Source organism: Giraffa tippelskirchi, chromosome 2 (assembly GCF_054371585.1).
Source record: "Giraffa tippelskirchi isolate mGirTip1 chromosome 2, T2T-mGirTip1v1.2.pri, whole genome shotgun sequence".
NCBI lineage: Eukaryota > Metazoa > Chordata > Mammalia > Artiodactyla > Giraffidae > Giraffa > Giraffa tippelskirchi.
Genome location: NC_137276.1, coordinates 121,815,632 through 121,837,676, shown reverse-complemented (window position 1 = coordinate 121,837,676; position 22,045 = coordinate 121,815,632). Strand labels below are relative to the sequence as shown.

The 22,045-nt window shown below is 36.9% G+C and overlaps 1 protein-coding gene and 1 long non-coding RNA gene across 2 annotated transcripts in view; one reads left to right on the top strand and one right to left on the bottom strand.

The window, feature by feature from the left end:
• Positions 1 to 2,214: 2,214 nt before the first annotated feature.
• On the bottom strand, positions 2,215 to 10,960 carry SUCNR1 (succinate receptor 1). Its single transcript, XM_081570523.1, has 2 exons — positions 10,894 to 10,960; positions 2,215 to 5,470 (listed from the first exon to the last, which is right to left on the bottom strand). The coding sequence occupies exons 1-2, from the start codon at positions 10,894 to 10,896 to the stop codon at positions 4,523 to 4,525; spliced, it is 951 nt and encodes a 316-aa protein (XP_081426649.1). The 5' UTR covers positions 10,897 to 10,960; the 3' UTR covers positions 2,215 to 4,522.
• The window catches only part of LOC145538467 (uncharacterized), a 153,496-nt gene continuing 140,861 nt past the window's right edge, over positions 9,411 to 22,045 (top strand). The window contains exon 1 of the long non-coding RNA XR_014076873.1: positions 9,411 to 9,518. This is a non-coding gene — a long non-coding RNA (uncharacterized LOC145538467). The remainder of the gene's footprint in view (positions 9,519 to 22,045) is intronic.

Here is a 22,045-nt window from a genome sequence, read left to right as displayed (position 1 = left end):
ATGGCAGCCCTCAACAGGATTAGCATCTCCTCCAAATCATACCCCAACCTACTATGACAGAATTAATGCCTATACTTTTAGCAATTTAGGCACATCTCCGTTTTTGTCCTGAACTTATGCCTGTCTGTTTATATGTCTGCTTTCCCTCTAAGACCATGAGCTAATTGAAGGCAAGAAATATTTGCTGTTCATAGTTTATCCAATGGCAAAATTTCTGGCAAACACTGGAAATATTTGTTGAATAAGTATATTTTTTTATACAGTGGCAAACTGCCACATACTTCTACCTGCATAGATAATACATAATATGATTTTTATTTTAAATGGAAATGTTACATAGGAACTGAGTGTTTGTATGACTGATGTCATGAGATTTACTTTCCTGTTATGTGTATTAAATATGTGTGTATTTGTCTCTCTATATAGCAAATTTATATATGTATGCCAAGACTTTCTCCAGGTTCACCAATTTGGGAGCACAAATAATAATGCTTTTACTTGATTGCGCTTCCTCCACTCAGCATGTATAAAATCCTGCCCAGGTATATATTTTTGTAAAGCCACTGGAATGTGTCTCATTTATACTCATAAAGCGCATGTTTCCTTCTCTTCTGATGCAGATTCTTTTTCATGGCATTCTGCTTGGATTGCTGAAGACCAGAGATCTGACTATCTACTTTGCTCTTGATATTTCCACTTGGTACTTGGTACTTCCAATTAGACCTGGCATCTGAGAACCACCTTTCACCAATGGATATTATATCACTTAAGTTTCAAAACAGCTTGATATTCCTAGGTGATGAGTGTGAAGATCTTTCCTTTTAAACAGCTTATAGTCTGGATGTAAGTCCTTGTCAGGCAATGCTGGGTTGCTGAAATCCAGAAAGAAACCTGTTTGCCTATTTGGTATGAGAAAGAAAAGACAAGTTCAGGATGAACTCAGCAGCTAGAAAGTAAGTGGGTGAAGATCCTATGGAAGAGAGAGCTTACATATGTTGTATATAAACTCTGTTCAAGTCTCTAGCCAACCTCTGAATTTTGGGTGTGCTGGGTAGATTCTAAACAACTGAGTTTCTAAGCTGGCTAAAATAAATGAACTGAGATTTCAGAGATTTGAATTTGAATTTCAGCCATGAAATAAAATATCAGTACTTTTTAGGAACATAGCAGAAACCAGAGTCTCCATAACATATTCATAATGCTGAGATAGCAGTCTAAATTTATTAGATGGGAATAAATAGGAAATTGTCATCCATGCTTAAAGAACTTGAAGAGAAAAAGCTATCAGTGGAGACCAACTTCAAAATAACCCAGATTTGGAACTAGCAGGAACAAATATTAAGCATCCATTAAAACAATGCTAAAAAGTATAGAGGAAAATATAAGGGTCAAGGCAATGGCAGCTGGCACATGTATTTGTGTATAGACACTCTTTCCTTCCTATAAAGTAACGTTCATTATAAAAGCAGTGAGGACAGAAAATAGCTTGACATACACGTTCAAAAGGAGCATTGAATTCAAATATGTCCTATAAGACATTCATTCATGACGAAGAATCATTTAAAATGTACCTTGTTTGGTGCTGTGAAGACAATAAAAGATTTTTAAAAATTAGATACAGTTTTTCTGTTAACAGAGCTAAGAATTGACTTTAATCTGAACAACTATAATACAAGGCCCAAAATAATGCATTTTATGAAAACAATAGTCAAAAGGAGTCTGAAGCCCCAGAGGTAGGCAGATTTATTTCCAGATTTGGGGAGAAGTCCTAAAAGTAAGGTATTAAGATGGAGAGATGATATAGACCTTAAAAGAGGCTTAGATTTTTTAATGTGTGGGCTTGATAAAACAAGGGTGAGCATCCAGGCGTCCGCAGTAGAGAAAGTCTAAATATAATGAAATGAAGTAGCTATCTTGGTTGGAGGGTATAATTTGTGACAACAGTGGTGAGACATAATGCACAGGGAATAGGTGGGTCCAGACTGCAAAATGCTGGACCAAATACTTTAGTCATGATTCTGGAAGATACTAAAAAGCCAATAAAAGACAAGTTATTAAAGCCCAACATTTTTTCCCTTGCAAACCACAAATGCAGAAATGATATCCGTTATTTATTGTTCGAGATTACATTCATTAATTATTGTTTCCGATTCAATTCATTACTTATCGTTTGCAATTATAATCACCTGGTACAAAATGCAAATGGAATAGTTCTTGCAACTTCCATGCAGATCACTTTAATCAGTTAAGGATTAAGTTATCACAGGACAAATTTGAACAAGAAATAAGAAATATGCTATAAAATTAACATTTTGTTTATAAAATATGTGTAAGAGTTCATAGTTTCACAAAATATTTCACTATACTATTAGAAAAGCTTACCCCTTCCACTTCTTGGGATAGGTGTGGCACAAATTTAATTTCATGTTTACAAATGAAAATCAATGCATCAAATGCAAATTACAGTTAAATTATATGTTTGCAGATAAGCGAATATTTTTTTCCTAAGACCCTTTCTTGTGGCCTTTTCTAATGAAAAAAATTCAGAAGATCAACTTTTATCAGGCAGTTATAAAATGACATTGACACTTTAAAATTATTGACAAAACATGAAAAAAAATTTGAAAGCCTAAGGTTAGGTAGGAAAACAAATCCTTTGTGAGTAATGTTTTTTTATAATATTTCAAAGGGAACATTTTGGGTTTTTGGAATGTCAGAATATAATGTTACCAGGGAACCTTAAAACAGGGAAGACATGGAATTTTATGTCTTTGCTTCTATAATGTTTATTTTCATCCTTCGCATTACAGTTAATGACCTTAAGGAAAAGAGCATAGGAAAAGAGCATAGGCCATGCACGCATTTTACTGCATGTAATATGTAAATTATTATATGATACTTTTAAATTCCAAATAGCTAATGCAGCACCCATTCCCCCTCTCCAAATTTGATTTGTGGCATGGGATAGTGTTTACATAACCCTCCTGGAATAATCTATATTGATAGGTACATAAATGTTCTGTACATTTTGCAAATTCACATAGCGTGTTTTGTTTAAAATATTTCCTCCAATGGTCTTAGGTAATATTCTATGAAAATAAGTCTCATTGCAGATATGAGTCACTTTCTCAAGATAAAATTGTCCTTGTAAATTATCCCATTGCTTAAAAAAAAAACAAGTGTGTGTGTATTTGGGGCAAGGGGAGGTAGAAAAACTGATTTTTCCCTCCAAAAAAGGAAAATAATTAACTCAATAAGTTTTGACATTACCGTTTCACTTCCTCTTATTTGCTGGTTTTATGATATTAATATATTTCAAAGTTTACTATTTAATCAAGAGCAGGAAGGCTAATGAACTTAATATGCTTCCATGCACTGAAAATCACATTGTGAGCATAAAATACCAGATGGTACACTCATTATAAAAACAGTGCACTGACTTTGTTTTGTTTTGCCTTCCTTTGGATTTCCTGGTAGGTGCTTTGTGTTCTATGACTTTGGAATTTTTACAGTTATCCTTGGTATCTGACTCTATTACTTTTATAAAGCCACATAAACCTAAGTCCCCTGAGAGCCGAGCTCAAACATGTCTCTCTTTATGAAATCATCTCCTTAGGTTCTATTTAATATGATTCTTTGCACTAAAAACCATATAACAACAAAAAAGGACTTATAATTACAACTGGACCCCAATTCTTAATCAATATAAAGAAATATAGGCATATTTGAACGAGTTATATTTTTTCTGCTCTTTGTGGCTACTATTATCTCTAAATTTGCTCAAGATCGCAGCTTCTAGCAACAATATTTAACAGCACATGACTAATCTTCTCTTACTTGGTCCTCACAAAAAATTATAGGATTGTATGAGTAACCTTGTATGAATAACATTGTATGGGCTTCCCTGGTAGCTCATCAGTAAAGAATCTGCCTGCAATGTGGGAGACCTGGGTTTGATCCCTGGGTTAGGAAGATCCCCTGGAGAAGAGAATGGCAAGCCACTCCAGTGTTCTCACCTGGAGAACTACATGGACAGAGAAGCCTGGCGGGCTCTAGTCCGTGGGGTCACAAAGAGTTGGATATGACTGAGCAACTAACACACACACACACACACACACACACACACACACGAATAATATACAGAATATTGCCAACACAATTTTTTTTTTTTTTTACAATCTGACTAGTGATTAAACACAAACAACTTGCAACTTTATCTTCTATTCCTTTTACACTGATTGAGAGGGTCTTATATGACCTAGAATTTTGGACTTACGTGCTCAAACATTAGACAGTGCTAGTCCAACTCCTTTCAATGCTTAGGTCAAGAAACCAATAAATACCTTCCATCATCTTCTTTTCACACACCCTGGGTCCAGCATGCCTTTAAACCAGGGTCAAGTCTGTGGGCCTCTCTGATTTATGAATGAGTTAAACTCTAAGTGGCCTGCAGCTGCTTCTGTAAAACAATCTGTTACACAGGCACCTCACTATTCCCGAATGAAAATGTTAGTCCATGAGCTCATCTTCTGAAGGATGTAAGGGCCTTGAAGTGGTACCTCAGTTTATTCATCAACATCTCCCTGAAGTGATCTCCCATAAGGAAATAGAAGACAGGGTTGATGACACTGTTCAGAAAGGCCAACGGCCTTGTCAAGATGTACAAGGAGTTGATGATGGCTTCAGTGCATGGGGACTTCTTCCAGGTCTCCAGGCGTGAAGCGATCCGGATGTTTCGCATGATATGGTAGGGAGTAAAAAGCACAGAGAAGATCACAACTGCCATGATGACTAAGTGGAGAGGCTTCTCAAGGGGCAAAGCCGTAGTGAGCTGCCTGTTCCTCTGCTTTAGAAAGAGAGCAATCTTGAAATAAAAGAAGCACATCACAAAAAGGGGAATGAGAAAGCCAAGAAAAGTTAGACACATGCTATAAATGAGGCTGCGATTGGGGTCCCCAGAACTTGCATAATCAGTGCAGTTGTTGCCATTGTCATCAGAATGTATAAAAATAAGTATGGGCAGGAGCTCTAAGGTTACTAAACCCCAAATGGCCAAAGATATTAAAATAGCAAATGCTTTCTTTTGCAGGAGATGTTCCCGGAAAGGATAGTTCATGAGCAGATATCGATCGATGCTGATAAAAGTGAGGAAAAGAATACTGGTATAGAGGTTGGCATGAAGTATGTAGCGGTTGCTTATACACAGCACATACCCATATGTCCATTTTCTCTGAGAATACTGTCTCATCAGCATGGGAAGGGTACACAAAAAAGCCAAGTCACAGATAGAGAGGTTGAAGAGGTAGATGTTACTGCTGTTCCAGTTCTTCAGGCAGAAGAGGTAGCCAAAAACAACAGCAGTATTCCCAAGGATACCCACAATAAACTCAATGCCATAAAAAATGGGAAGGTAGCAGCTTTCCAGGGCAGTCTGCACGGCCTGCCAGTGTTCACAAGTTGCATTCCATTCCTAAAGAAAGGAGAGAAAACGTAAGGATGAATCACTAAAGTAAGACTGAAAGCAAAACTGTACAAAATATCATTGCCTTCATTATTAGCATCATGATCAACATAGTCATCATCATCAAGTAACACTTAAAATTTGAATTGCAGAGAGTTGGTTAAATTAGTAAGAGGTACATATGTATAATACATAATTATATGCCTATATATCATTAATATATTATTTTTATCTATACTTAATTGAGATCCTTTGAACTATATGCTAGACACGGATGACAGTTGTGAGTGAAATAACATTCCCCATCTCAAATAACTTTTTCTCTCTTGGGAAAAATCAAGAAAGAAATAAGTGCATGTCATGTAATGATAAAGATTGTCAGACATAACAAAAAGCACATGCAAATGTCCAGAGGTGGAAACATGCATAGAGGACTTGACAAACAGCGAAGAGACCAAGAGAAACTGCAGTGAAATAAGTGAGGAGTCAAATTAATTATGTCTTCAGGATTGACTGGTCCATAGCAAATCACAGTAGTTCAACAAATTCTCTGAGCTATGTTTAACTGAACCATAGATTAGAAGAGGAAATAGGGATTCTTACAACTTTAGTCTTGCAGTTTTAAAGGCTTTGATTTTGTTTCCATATGGACAAAGGATTATGCTTATTGTATTATGTTTATAAAATACAATTCCAGTATTTCAATTTTGGCAACAAGAGAACATATTTATTGACATATGCCAAGCACATCACAAATATTATCTCTAATTTTCAGAAAAATCCATTTAACTCAACTCCGCTTTCATCCCACTAGACATGACAAAAACCTGGGTTGAAGAATTAAATTACTAATCACTGGTCACCAAATGCCAGGGCCAGAATTTGCCCTGCAGCCCATGGCATCACACACAGTGGATCCTTCACTGTAAAACTGAGCAGGCTAATTTGAATAACCAAGCAGATTGGTTTCACTCTGTATTTGAAGTTATGTGAGGTTACGGCTCTCTCACATTACCAGCAATTTACTACATTTCTCATTGTCATATCTTTCCAATTTTTTCAAACCTCTCTCCTACTCATCATTAACAGTTTTGCCTGTGAATCCCTGAGAAGAACCTGGTCATTGGGCGTCCACTCTCTGGTTCCTGCCTATCTTACTATCCTCTCCTCCTTCCTTCCTGTGACAACAGAAAATATCTATTTCTCTTGGCTTACTTCAGATTGAACTCATCCCTGAGTTCTTAAGATTCCTACATGTTATTCTTCATCTTTTCAGCCTCTCCATCTCAACTGCATCCTTTCCAATGGCTCTTATATACTCTCATCTTGTCTTAAAAACAAGGCATATATAAGATGTAAACAACTCTCCCTGGTTTCACATGTTTCTCTTCTTGTCATACATTGATCACCATTGGAGCTGTCTTCACTAATTATTTTGACATCCTGACACCCTATTCCTTTTTCAATCTACTTTAGTTTGGCTTCTGATCCATCACTCCACCAAAATGGCCTCCACATTGCTCCATCTAATGCTTATTTTTCAGTCATCTTATTTGACGTCTCTGCTGTTTTTCAAACAGCTATGTTTTTCCATTTTTCATAGAAGTACTCCCTTCCTTTGCCTTCTGTGACATGAAAATCTCCTAATTTTCCTTTTTTTCCCTCCCTGGTTGTGTTTTGAAGACTCTCTTGTGGTCTAAGCCTTCAAGGCCTAAGCATTAAATGTTGACTTCCTCAAGGATCAGTACTGAATTCCTTCTTTATCTAAACTCCTTTCTTTATCATATCCCTTCTTTTCATGTCCATGGTGTCGATGGCATTGTCAATACCGTAGACATGAGTTTGAGCAAACTCTGGGAGATAGTGAAGACACGAAAGCCTGGTGTGCTGCCGTCCATGGGGTCACAAAGAGTTGTTAGCATCTGAACAACAACAATCTAGATGCCTGGATGATCCAATCCACTTTCTATCTTTAATGACCATCCATATATCCACCTCTCAATGTGCATCCCAGCCCAGCCATGTCTTATAAGCGCTAGTGGTTTATAGTTATTACCATAGATTGATCTCTCAGAGGTGCCTGTCTCTAGAAATCCTATATAAGTTCTCCAACTTCCTTCTCAATCCTGCTGTACCTCCACCTAACTCAGTAAATGGCCATACCATTTACTGAAATGTTCACCTCAGACATCTGAGAAATGTCCTTGATGTCATCTGTAGCTCACCTCCAATAATGAGTAAACTAACCATGTGTTGTTGACTTCAATGTCTGGCTATTTCTCTAGTTCATCGCTATTGCTTCATCTCTTTCATCACCATTCTAATTCAGGCAACCAGCATCTTGGACTACGTGAGAGTCTCCTATTGTCTTCTCAGATCTTCCTTGGCCCCCTTTCAGTCTACTTTCAACATGATAGCTAAACAATATTTAAAACCTGCAGTCAAAATGCTGATCATATTTCTCTCTGCAACCAAAAGGCTTGAACGATTTTCACAGTCTAAGGAATAAAGTCCATAATTTTTAGTGAGACTTCAATGCCTGCATGGTCTAGCTCCTGGACTCCACTTCAACCTCATCTAGTATTATTCTCCTCCTTTCTCATCTTTCTTCCTGTTGTTTGCACGCACAGAGAATTTTCCTAATTTTCAGTTTGTTGAATTTTTCACAGACCTTTTATATAATCTTTGCTCCATCACATCCTCTGTCTTATATCTCTGCTTCTTTCAGACTTCAGTTTAAGTGTAGTTCTCCAAGATAGTTTCTGACTCCCCAGTCTAACTAGCCTTCTGCCCACTGTATATTTAGTTTTTTCTTAGCATTTCTCACAATTTTATCTTACATACAGTTTATCTTCTACACCTGGTACTGGTCTATAAACACTTGCTTAGTGGAAAGAGGAACATAAACACTTGACTTTTTACAAAGCATCTTTATAAATATTTCTTCTGAGGTCTAATAAGTGGTAAGTCCACCAAATTAAGCTCTTTGCTCTATTTCCTCGTAAAAGCTGATGCTATATATAGTACGGAAGTGAACACATTAGTCATCAAGTTGTGTCTGACTCTTTAGCGACCCCATGGACTGTAGCCTTCCAGGTCCCTCTGTCCACGGAATTCTCCAGGCAAGAATACTGGAGTGGGTTGCCATTCCCTTCTCCAGGGATCCTTCTGACCCAGGGACCAAATCCAGGTTTCCCACATTGCAAGCACAGTCTTTCCCATCTGAGCCTCCAGGGAAGCCCTGGATATACTATGACTAGTACTCAAAATTGGCAATTGTAGGAGTGATATCTATGATTTAGACATACAGTTGTAGAAGGTAAAATTTAATATATATCTCCTAGGATCAATTTTAAAAATTTAAATTAGCTAAAAAATTGAAATTTACATCCGAAGTTAATAAACCTCAGAAAGTTCAGGACAAATACTAAAATATTCCTGTGGATGAGATTCCAGATAATTTTTATTCTGTCCTTTCTGCTTTTGGTTTATTTGGACTGTCTAGTTTTACCTCCAAATCTGCATATGTGATATTAAAAATTTCTAGAAATACAGTAGAAATTCAATGGTATTTACAAAATACAGGCTTTATTTTTCATCTCACTGGTAATTTTTCAACATTATTTTTTACTCTATTGCCAGTGACCCCCATTCCATGATTCTGGAAGTTCTCTCTTCCTTGCCTTCTGTGACATGGCAATCTCCTTGTTGTCCTCTTTCCTCTCTTTGTAGACCCTTTTACAGTCTAATCTTTCTTTGCCCATGTTGTAAATATTAAGAGTTTTTCAAGGTTCATTTCTAGGCAACTTTGTAATTTGGGGAATACTTAAAATGCTGGTGCATGCACCCAAGTGAATATTAAACCAGTAGGAAGTTTCATTACGACAAGAAGATTACTTGTTTCATTTTTGAATTTCCTTTTTCTAATTATAATTCTTTCTGCCTAGTCAGTGCTTAAATGTACTGACTTATGTCAGCAGCTTATGTGTGGCATAAAGGTTTGGCTGCCATGGAAGGAAAATACATTCACGAAGACTTTATAAAGACCTTTATAAAGGTAAGGATGTCTAACATTTTCAGACCGCTATAACCTCACCTGGACCCACTATTTTTAGGTTTCAATTTGGATGAGTGTATCTTTAGTGTGGTCATCACAGTTCTACAAATTGAAGTAACCTAGTCCTTAAGCAAAATTCTTGTTGAAGATGAACTTCCCTCATGAAAAATTAATATTCTCTTTGCTTTTTAGTGGTTAAATTTTTAAATTTTAGAAATAGAAATCATTATTAAATATGTTATAGCTGATTTGGATGAATTATTTTTAACAAGTTTTTTTTTTCTTAGATGTTGGCAATTAAAGTGAAACCTTTAATTATATTTATTAAAATATATCTAGACTTTTTAGAGGTATTAAACTATAAATAGCATTCAATGTACATAAGTAGATCACTAGTTCTCATTTTTAATTTGGGAACAAAGTATCACTTTAATTGTATTCAGCTTTTTAAAAATGTACACTTTTGACACAAATTTAAAACTGTTTGATAGTCTATTAGCTTTTAAAGTGTTTTTCTTATAATCATCACACTAAGAAAAAGAACATTTATGAAATTTTAATTCTTAACTACCTCAAGACTATATAGCAATATAAGTATTTATAAACAAATTGCTTTTTCATTGATAGATAATTTGAATGAAAATATTTACACTGAAAAGATATAATCATTCAATATGAATGACTTCATCTTTTATATATTTTTTATATATTCCAGAATTATACCAGAAATCAAAGGATTAAAGGCTGATAGAACTGTTTCAAATTGTGTGTTTATGAAGCTCTTTAAAAATACTTCACCAACTATTGAAAGTTCTGGAAGTTATAATAGCAACAGTTTCTACAATTTTCTCCTTTTCCTTGGTGAACTATAAATATTCTTAAAGAATATAATTTTTACAAACATAAATGCTAAATCTCATTTTTAGAAAGCCTTAAAATTTCTTATAACACATTATTTTCTGAGCATGCAATTATTATACATTATAGATTGTTTCATCTGATTTAGAAATTTAGTTATTTTCTATAAGTATTCATATTTATCTAAATAAGTCCAATTATTCTTTTTGTTGAAATATGTTACCAAGAATTAGCAAATAAAATAAATAAACCCCTTTTAATAAATTAGATTTATATTTGGCAATTAAAACAAGACATACAATTTGGTAAAAAAAAAATGTAGAGGAAACAGCTATGACTTCCTTTTGGCTTCTTTTGCTGTTCTTTGTGTACTTACAAATGACAGTTCAGACAGCTGATTTAAACATTGCTTAAAATCTTGGTTGCTCACAGACCACTTTTAAAAGAAACCCCTAACTAATGGGAGGTCTAGAGTTATTTAATATATCTGGACAACATGAATTGCATTAGAGCTTACCATTTTGTCAGAAGGCTTGATCCCTTGACAGAAATTTTTTGCCAGCAACTTGATACAACTTCTGATCCAGTGCTATGCTGCTGGCCATAGTTAGTGCAGTCTGATTTGCATATCATGTGGCCAAGATTAATAATTCAAAAGTTCAGGAAAAATGTATTCAGTCAAACGTCCAAGTCAGCTGTTCATGTAAGGAACTTCCTGAGAAGTTGGGACATAAACTAATTATTCATTTCATGGAAAACACATTTCACAAATAGATTTTTAAAAGGTTACTTTTGAAATTATTCCTTTCACTAGCAAAACAACAGAGAAGCACTCATTATTTTCATGTTTATTTGCTTATTTAAATAATAAGAAAATGTAAGCACTGTATGTTCGGTTTACAACTGCTTCTGCTTTTTCTCCAGTTTTCAAATTCACAAATTTTGGTGAATTCTGTATCGGACATATAATAACTAAACAACTGTTATCAACAAGTTTGAGGGAAATATAAAACTGAAAATTTGAAGGCAAATCTGGATATTGCTGTCAGAGTACTGTCAAAAGGGATACTAGAGCTTTAGGCATTTTCATTTTATTTTCGGTGGTTAAAAACAAGAGACACTTAAAATAAATACATCAGGCAGCCAGGGATTAGGGAGAAAGGTGGCAGCTAAGTAAGATAACCTCAATAGAAGGCAATTTACACATCCCAAGCAATGCTCTGCATAAGCACCTGGAAACATATAACCAACCATTTCAAACAGGAAACACACCTGGCTTTTTCTGAGGATTATATTAGATTTATACTCAAGCAAACACTCAGTCTGCTTTATTTGAAGCCTAGTGATGATGCTGAGAAAGATCCTAAATTGTGCAGGCAGCAGTCATTTAATTTGAATGCCTTAGTTTAATGTTGAATTGGCAGTGACAGGCAAAAGCCCCAAAAGAAACTATTGCATCCAGCCCTCCTAGACAAGTATTTCACCTTTTCTGATATATAAGAGCCCCAAACTCAGAAACCTAAAAAAATAAAATTTATAAATAAACACATACACATAAGTATGGCTTCCCTCGTGGCTTGGATGGTAAAGAATCTGCCTGCAATGCAGGAGACCCAGATACGATCCTTGGGTCAGGAAGATCTCCTGAAGAAGGGAATGGCTAACTACTCCATTATTCTTGCCCAGAAAATTCCATGGACAGAGGAGCCTGGTGGGCTACAGTCCATGGAGTTGCAAAGAGTTGAGCACAACTGAGTATCTAACACACACACACATTATATACTTGACAGTATATGCATACACTGAAATACAAATGTATTCATATATGAAATGTATGTATATTCATATGAAATACTATCTCTATAATTTGTTGAGTTCTTGTGATGTGCCAGGTATTGCACTAAGCACCTTTTTGTATTGAATACTTATAAATGTCCTCTGAGGTTTTTTACTATTTCTAAAATTTTCTCATTTTACAGATTAAAAAACACTGAGGCTTAGAGAAGTTAATTAACTTTCTCAAGGTCACAGAGTCAGTAAGGAGAGGGATCTGAGTTTAAACATATATATTTTAATGCCTCCAAGATAGAGTGATGATACTTTTGATGGACACCACAAATTGAATCAAAGATCGAAAATTAATGCAACTATTTTTCAGAAATTCAACTCTTTTTTACTTTTAGAAGAAAGACTAAAAACATCATTTTCTGTCTATAATTTTAAAAGGGCAAAAAGCAAAGCATTTGAATGACCCATACCAGGCCTACTAATTTTAAACAAATTAGCATAGACACTCTCTATGGTACATGGACACATTTCACAGGTTTCTGCCATCATTCTGAGGGGATGCAGGGCAATTCCTTCTGTGTGATGGTGGGAGTTCCCCAGAGCTTCCTCTTTCTTCTTCCCACACCCTGACCGCCATCTCACTCTGGACTGTTAAGATGAAAAGTGGTCTTCACTTCTCCTTTCTCATAGCACCAGTAATCATTACTGGTAGCCTTGGTTCCCTCCTAAGTTTTACTTCACCAAAGGTCACATTGCCTCAGGATGTTCTCACTGGAGAAACCAGAGGGCTTCTGAGACAGACTCAATAAGAGGTCTCTACTACTTCTGTTCTATTATGAGGCTTTATTGGAGGGCTTCCCAGGTGGCCCTAGTGGTAAAGAACCCATCTGCCAATGCAGGAGATGCAGGAGACCCAGACTGGATCCCTGGGTAGGGAAGATCCCCTGGAGAAGGGAATGGCTACTCTCCCCAGGGTTCTTGCCTGGGAAATCCATGGACAGAGGAGCCTGGTGGGCTACAGTCCATGGGGTCGCAAAAGAGTTGGACACAACTTACAAAACAGCAACAACAACAGCAACATGGGGTAGATATTAATAGCAAAATAAACGCTGGCTATTATAGAAGTTTATAATAAATGAGAAGATTTCTTCAGAATAATCATATTAATCTAATGCCATTAGTGTTAGAATATTTGCTGCCCAGGAATATCCTTTTGAAAATGACCTTACAAATGGCAGCTTGGTGAAAAAAGATTAGTGAATTCTCACAAGGCTTTGCGTTTTAGTTCTTGTGTGCACCTTGAAAACATAATGAAATTTTGTTTCTTTGTTTGGAAAAGGGGGATAATAATCCCTACCTCCCGAAATCTCAAAATGTTTGTAGTATCAAATGAGATAATATGTGAAAATGCGATGGGCTAGGAATGCAAGAGCAGTTCATACATACCAGGGGCACCAGTCAGGAAATTCAACAGGACAAAGAATAGAGTGGGAAAGACAATCAAAGTATTAATTAAATCCAGTGTGAATAATAACTTTAATATTTTTGAGCACTCAGTCTATAGCAGCGTGGTGTTTATTTTTTGTTTTATTTATTTATTTTCTTGGCCGCACCACACCATGTGTGGGGATCCCCGAGCAGGAACCAAATCTGCTCCCCACCCCAGTGGAAGGGTGGATCCTTAACCACTGCACCAACAGGGAAGTCCCAACACTGTGTATACTAATTCCTTTAATATATACAAGAATTGAATGCAGTGCATACTATTGCTGATCTTAGGTGGCCTCAGCCTGCAGTTACTTGAGGCAGGTTTTGGTTCCAGGCCAGAGATTGAAGTCAGGCTGCGGCAGTGAGAGCTCTGAATCCAAGCCACTAGACCACCAGAGGGAGTGGCCAGTGACAAGGCCCTGGCCTGTCAGCTGTGTAGGAATGAATTTCCTGGTAAAGACGGGAAGTAGTGAAACAAGTAAAGTACTTATTAGCAGGAAAAAGGGCACATGTGGATAGATACATGGGCAGACTCTGAGAGAGTTGTGCCTTTGTGGTAGTTTGAATCACTTTTATGGGGCATTTCTTCCTGTTGCCCTTTGGCCAATCATCCTGCTCTGCCTGGTTCTGATCCCCATATTTGGTTTACTTCAGGATCCTCCAATAAGTGCGCATGCATGTCTTAGCCAAGATGGATTCTAGTGACGAGGCCTAAGGGTAGATTGACATCACTTACTAAGGTGATGTCCCCTCACTTTTAACCTCCTTGGAGCCTTTCTGCGCAAGTGTCTCCTTGACTCAATATTGAGGAATATGTGTCTTTCATCTTTTATCACTGAGTCGATGGACATGAACGTGAACACACTCTGAAAGACAGTGGAGGACAGAGGAGTCTGACGTGCTGCAGTCCATGGGGTTGCAATGAGTCAGACACGACTTAGCAACTCAACAACAGCATCTCCTATCTGGGCAGGCTCTGCTCCCACTCCTGCTATTTTGGAGTATCTGTCCATAGGGGATGAACTCCAGCTGCTCAGCCTTGGGTCTATTTATCTGTGGTCTCATTACTATGTCTAATTTTCAAATAAAGAAACTGAGGCCAAAAAAGATTAAATAACTTTCCACAATCACACAACTAGGAAGTGACTGGGCTATAATTTGAAGGTTTGTGTGTTTGACTCCTGAACCCAAGCCTTTATTAATTGTCACCCTCATGGTAAAGAGGAAAATATTAGGTCAAAATATAAAATGACTGACACTGGACAATGTTTACTTTCCATATGGCAACTTAATGTGTTTTAATCTAATAAAAATAAGTTTAAAACTAACATTCAGTTTAATTACTAGTTATCAGTTTTATCGGTTATCAAATTTAAGTATTTAAGTCTGACAGCTAAAGATAACAGAACATTTTAGATAAGAAACCAGACAACTAGACACATTTAAAATAAAAAAGTGTTTTTGGAAAGGTTCTAATAGCAACAGCCCTAGGCATGTTTACCAGACACATTTTTTTCAACAGCAGGAACAAGCCTGAGTGGAAAACAAGCTTGTCTAAGGGTCATACTGACCATCAAGGAATCACAAGCAGGGAAAGAGGAGAACAATTAATTTAATCCAAGGAATTTCTCCTAAGCCCTTCTGGGTAGTAATAGTAACAATATGACTCCAAAGAGGTTGAAAGGAAACAAGAAGACTATTTTGGTGTTGCTGTGCTAGGAGGATTTACCCAAGGAAATCTAGGTATATCTCAAGTCAAAGAATGGGTTTAGATGGGAAAAGAAAAATTAAGAGAACAGCAGAACAGAAAACATAATAGAAAGTATATGTAGACTGTCTCTAAAAATTGAAAGTGAAAGTGTTAGTCACTCAGCTGTGTCTGACTCCTGGCGACCCCATAAACTGTAGCCCTCCAGGCTCCTCTGTCCATGGAATTCTCCTGCCAAGAATACTGGAGGGGGTTGCTATTCCCTTCTCCAGGGGATCTTCCCAACCCAGGGATTGAACCTGGATCTCCTGCACTGCAGGCAGATCCTTTACCATCTGAGCCACCAGGAAAGTCCAGACTGGCTCTAAACTCTTCCATATTCTAAAATTCAAACAAAACTCTATTGGCCAAATTTACTTTACCATGGAGAGTAGTCCATCCAAAATGGGCATTCCAGCTGAGGCACAGCAATCTATTTCTTCTATATATAAAAATCCTTGGGACTTCATTGGTTGTCCAGTGGCTAAGACCCCATGCTCCCAATATGGGAGGCCAGATCTATCCCTGGTCAGGGAACAAGATTGCACATGCTGCAACTAAGAGTTTGCATGCCACAACTAAAGTCCTGCAGGTTGCAACTAAGACCTGGTTCAGTCAAATAAATATTAAGAAAAAAATCCTTGTCATGTAAGAGTCACATTAGTAATGTGAATTTGTACAACATTGATGCTTCTTTGTTTCTTATCCCAGTGAATAAAATATCATATTTATTATTTCTCAGCAAAATTCAGAAGAATTATTTTCTGCTAAATAAAAATGTTACTTGTTAAAAATTTCTGGCTATAGCTGAAAAAGGTTCTAAGATTTTTGACCTAGTGATAGTCCAAAATATAGCAAACTCACTTTTTAATTTCCAGTTTATACTCCAAAATTCCAACAGCTAAATGGCTTTTTAATGATATACGATAAACGTTAACCATCAGTGTCTCCCTACAGAAAATAATGTTGTCTTGTTCGCCTGACATGAAATTCAAATATTTATGTGAAATTATGGCAACAATTTTTATTCTTAATATTCACTGACCAAGGCACAGACTTTTTGTTTAAAGAAGAGTTTTCCTGAAATATTGAAATAATTTATTCATTTAATTGGCTTTCCTACTCCTCAGTGCTTTTCAGTCAGATTTATCGTATTTTGTACAAATCTGCTTGATTCTTGGAATGTTTTGAATTGCCTACAAAAACAAAACAAAAAGCAGCTACTTCATTGTTTTGATGTACATATAAGCACTTTTCAATTGGACACTAATTAACTACTCCTCATCTTGCATTTCTTGGTTGTTCAAATATTTCCCTTGGAATATATAATAAGAAATCAGTATGATTGAATCTCACTGAGCATTTTATAATTGAATTGAGAGATTTTCAGAATTCTGCTGGGTATGAAAAATATGTTCATTAAGAGAGTTAAATCAATGTAATACACCACATAAAATCAATGTAATACACCACATAAACAAATTGAAAAATAAAAACCATATGATTACTTCAATAGATGCAGAGAAAGCCTTTGACAAAATTCAACATCCATTTATGATAAAAGCCCTCCAAAAAGCAGGAATAGAAGGAACATACCTCAGCATAATAAAAGCTATATATGACTAACCCACAGCAAACACTATCCTAAATGGTGAAGAACTGAAAGCATTTCCCCTAAAGTCAGGAACAAGACAAGGGTCCCCACTCTCACCACTGCTATTCAACATAGTTTTGAAAGTTTTGGTCACAGCAATCAGAGCAGAAAAAGAAATAAAAGGAATCCAGATTGGAAAAGAAGAAATGAAACTCTCACTGTTTGCAGATGACATGATTCTCTACATAGAAAACTCTGAAGACTCCACCAGAAAATTGCTAGAGCTGATCAATGAATATAGTAAAGTTGCAGGATATAAAATTAATACACAGAAATCCCTTGCATTCCTATACACTAACAAGGAGAAAACAGAAAGAGAAATTAAGGAAACAATTTCATTCACCATCGCAATGAAAAGAATAAAATACTTAGGAATATATCTACCTAAAGAAACAAAAGGCCTATATATAGAAAACTATAAAACACTGGTGAAAGAAATCAAAGAGGACACAAATAGATGGAGAAATATATCGTGTTCATGGATCAGAAGAATCAACATAGTGAAAATGAGTATACTACCCAAAGCAATCTATAGATTCAATGCAATCCCTATCAAGCTACCAACGGTATTCTTCAGAGAACTAGAACAGATAATTTCACAATTTGTACGGAAATACAAAAAACCTCAAATAGCCAAAGAAATCTTGAGAAAGAAGAATGGAACTGGAGGAATCAACCTGCCTGACTTCAGTCTCTACTACAAAGCCACAGTCATCAAGACAGTATGGTACTGGCACAAGGACAGAAATATAGATCAATGGAAAGAAATAGAAAGCCGAGAGATAAATCCACACACGTATGGACGCCTTATCTTTGACAAAGGAGGCAAGAATATACAATGGAGAAAAGACAATCTCTTTAACAAGTGGTGCTGGGAAAACTGGTAAACCACTTGTAAAAGAATGAAACTAGAGCACTTTCTAACACCATACACAAAAATAAACTCAAAATGGATTAAAGATCTAAACGTAAGACCAGAAACTATAAAACTCCTAGAAGAAAACATAGGCAAAACACTCTCTGACATAAATCACAGCAGGATCCTCCATGACCCACCTCCCAGAATATTGGAAATAAAAGCAAAAATAAACAAATGGGACCCAATTAAAATTAAAAGTTTTGCACAACAAAGGAAACTATAAACAAGGTGAAAAGACAGCCTTCAGAATGGGAGAAAATAATAGCAAATGAAGCAATGGACAAACAATTAATCTCAAAAATATACAAGCAACTCCTACAGCTGAATTCCAGAAAATGAACGGCCCAGTCAAAAAGTGGGCCAAAGAACTAAACAGACACTTCTCTAAAGAAGACATACAGATGGCTAAAAACACATGAAAAGATGCTCAACATCACTCATTATCAGAGAAATGCAAATCAAAACCACAATGTGGTACCATTTCACGCCCATCAGAATGGCTGCTATCCAAAAGACTACAAGCAATAAATGCTGGAGAGGGTGTGGAGAAAAGGGAACCCTCTTACACGGTTGGTGGGAATGCAAACTAGTACAGCCACTATGGAGAACAGTGTGGAGATTCCTCAAAAAACTGGAAATAGAACTGCCATATGACCCAGCAATCCCACTGCTGGGCATACACACTGAGGAAACCAGAATTGAAAGAGACATGTGTACCCCGATGTTGATTGCAGCACTGTTTATAATAGCCAGGACATGGAAGCAGCCTAGATGCCCATCAGCAGATGAATGGATAAGGAAGCTGTGGTACATATACACAATAGAATATTACTCAGCCATTAAAAAGAATACATTCGAATCAGTTCTAATGAGGTGGATGAAACTGGAGCCTATTATACAGACTGAAGTAAGCCAGAAAGAAAAACACCAATACAGTATACTAACACACATATATGGTATTTAGTTAATTGGTAAAGATAACCCTGTATGTGAGACATCAAAAGAGACACCGATAAATAGAACAGTATTATGGACTCTGTGGGAGAGGGCGAGGGTGGGATGCTATGGGAGAATGGCACTGAAGCATGTAAATTATCATATGTGAAATGAATCGCCAGTCCAGGTTTGATGCATGATACAGGGTGCTCGGGGCTGGTGCACCAGGACGACCTGGAGGGATGGGATGGGGAGGGAGGTGGGAGGGGGATTCTGGAAGGGGAAAACACATAAAAAAATAATAATAATAAAAATAAAAAATAAAATAAAATGTAGGGGTGAAAAAAAAAGAGAGAGAGTTAAATTCTCTGTGATTGCTTTAGGTATTAAATTTTAAGAAATTACCTGTTTCCATCTATTTATTTCTGAAATACAAAGTCATGTGGGCCTTAGGAAGCATCACTATGAACAAAGCTTGTGGAGGTGATGAAATTCCAGTTGAGCTATTTCAAATCCTAAAAGATGATGCTGTGAAAGTGCTGCACTCAATATGCCAGCAAATTTGGAAAACTCAGCAGTGGCCAAAGGACTGGAAAAGGTCAGTTTTCATTCCAAATTTCAGCTATAGGCAATGGCAAAGAATGCTCAAACTACCACATAATTGCACTCATCTTACATGCAGCAAAGTAATGCTCAAAATTCTCCAAGCCAGGCTTCAACAGTACATGAACCACGAACTTCCATATGTTCAAGCTGGATTTAGAAAATGCAGAGGAACCAGAGATCAAATTGCCAAAATCCCCTGGATCATTGAAAAAGCAAGAGAGTTCCAGAAAAACATCTACTTCTGCTTTATTGACTATGTCAAAGACTTTGACTGTGTAGATCACAATAAACTATGGAAGATTCTTCAAGAGATGGGAATACCAGACCACCTGACCTGCCTCCTGAGCAATCTGTATGCAGGTCAAGAAGCAACAGTTAGAACCAGTCCTGGAACAACAGACTGGTTCCAAATAGGGAAAGGAGTATGTCAAGGCTGTATTTTGTCATCCTGCATATTTAACTTCTATGCAGAGACATCATGAGAAATGCTAGGCTGGATGAAGCATAAGCTGGAATCAAGATTGCCAGGAGAAATATCAATAACCTCAGATATGCAAATGACACCACCCTTATGGCAGAAAGTGAAGAAGAACTAAAGAGCCTCTTGATGAAAGTGAAAGAGGGTAGTCAAAAGGTTGACTTAAAACTCAACATTCAGAAAACTAAGATCATGGCATCTGGTACCATCACTTCATGGCAAACAGATGGGGCAACAATGGAAACAGTGAGAGTCTTTAATTTTCTTGGGCTCAAGAATCACTGCAGATGGTGACCGCAGCCATAAAATTAAAAGATGCTTGCTCCTTGGAAGAAGAGCTATGACCAACCTAGACAGCATATTAAAAAGCAGAGACATTACTTTGCCAACAAAGGTCCATCTAGTCAAAGCTATGTTTTTTTTTTACCAGTAGTCATGTATGGATGTGAGAGGTGGACTATAAAGAAAGCTGAGTGCCAAAGAATTGATGCTTTGGAACTGTGGTGTTGAGGAAGACTCTTGAGAGTCCCTTGGACTGCAAGGAGGTTCAACCAGTCAATCTTTAAAGGAAATCTTTCCTGAATATTCATTGGAAGGATTGATGCTGAAGCTGAAGCTCCAATACTTTGGCCACCTGATGCAAATAACTGACTCAGTTGAAAAGACCCTGATGTTGGCAAAGATTGAAGGCAGGAGAAGAAGGGGACGACAGAGGATGAAATGGTTGAATGGCATCACTGATTCGATGGACATGAGTTTGAGTAAGCTCCAGGAATTGGTGATGAACAAGGAAGCCTGGTGTGTTGCAGTCCATGGGGTCGGAAAGAGTCGGACAGGAATGAGCAACTGAACTGAACCTATAAAACATTTAATGATATGATTCACTAGTAGTATTTTCTTTGTCTCTACAACATACTGATTGATGCAATTATTAATTTTAAAGTACGTTTTACTGAGAACTTCCCTGGTGGCTCAGTGATAAAGAATCTGTCTGCAATGAGGAGACCCAGGTTCAATCCCTGGGTTGGGAAGATCTCCTGGAGGAGGTCGTGGAGGAGTACTCTTCCCTAGGGAATCCTGTGGACAGAAGAGCCTGGCAAGCTGAAGCCCATAGAGTTGCTCAGAGTTGAACACAACTGAAGTGACTAAGCAGCAGAAGCACGTTTTACTGCTGGATTATTATACTGCAAAACTAATAAAATTTGACTTCACTATTACGTCAGTGTTGTAATATAGTAAATGAAGAACTTTCAGACTATAGAAATTTTGATAGTTACATTTAAACAATCTAAAAGTTTACAAAAATATTTCAAGTATTGCTTTTTAAAATATCCTCTTACCTTGTATGTATTATTAATGTGTCGGTAATTTTTTTTTTCATGTTTACCTACCTTTTTTTTTTTAGCCACACTGTGTGGCTTGTGGGTTCTTAGTTCCCCAACCAGGGATTAAACCCAAAGAGCCCTCAAACATGAAAGTACAGAATCCTAACTACTGGACTGCCAGGGAATTACCCTAACATTGTGTGTTTTAAGCAACAGAACAGAAGGAAAGAAAAATAACAGCAAACTTGAGAAAGGATCCAGCCATTTGACACTCGTGATGGCTCCATGGTCAGGAGAGGGATGTGACAAACTTGAGCTGATCAGGAACTTCTCACTGCCCAAAACCACAAAGTAGGAAAGCTTAGCCACAAGACAATTCACTCTACACAGAATTTTTTGTATTGGTATGCTGTGACCATAGTGAAATGTCCCTGTTTCACATAGCTGCATCTGTTTTACCACTGACTGGGGCTTAACACCGAAATACCAAGCAAACTTTTTGAATAAAAATGGACCATTTCCTCTATTCTGCCATTCTTTCACTTTTATTCAACATCTTTTAAAGACCTCCATGTATATCTACGGGGAACTGGAAACGGTGAAATTCTTATCTGTAGCAGAGATTAGCATACACAGAAAATAAAATCCATTTTTCCAATGACACTAGATTCTTGAATGTTAAATACCAAGCATCATGAGTAGCATGAGGAGAGGTAGCCCTTATTATC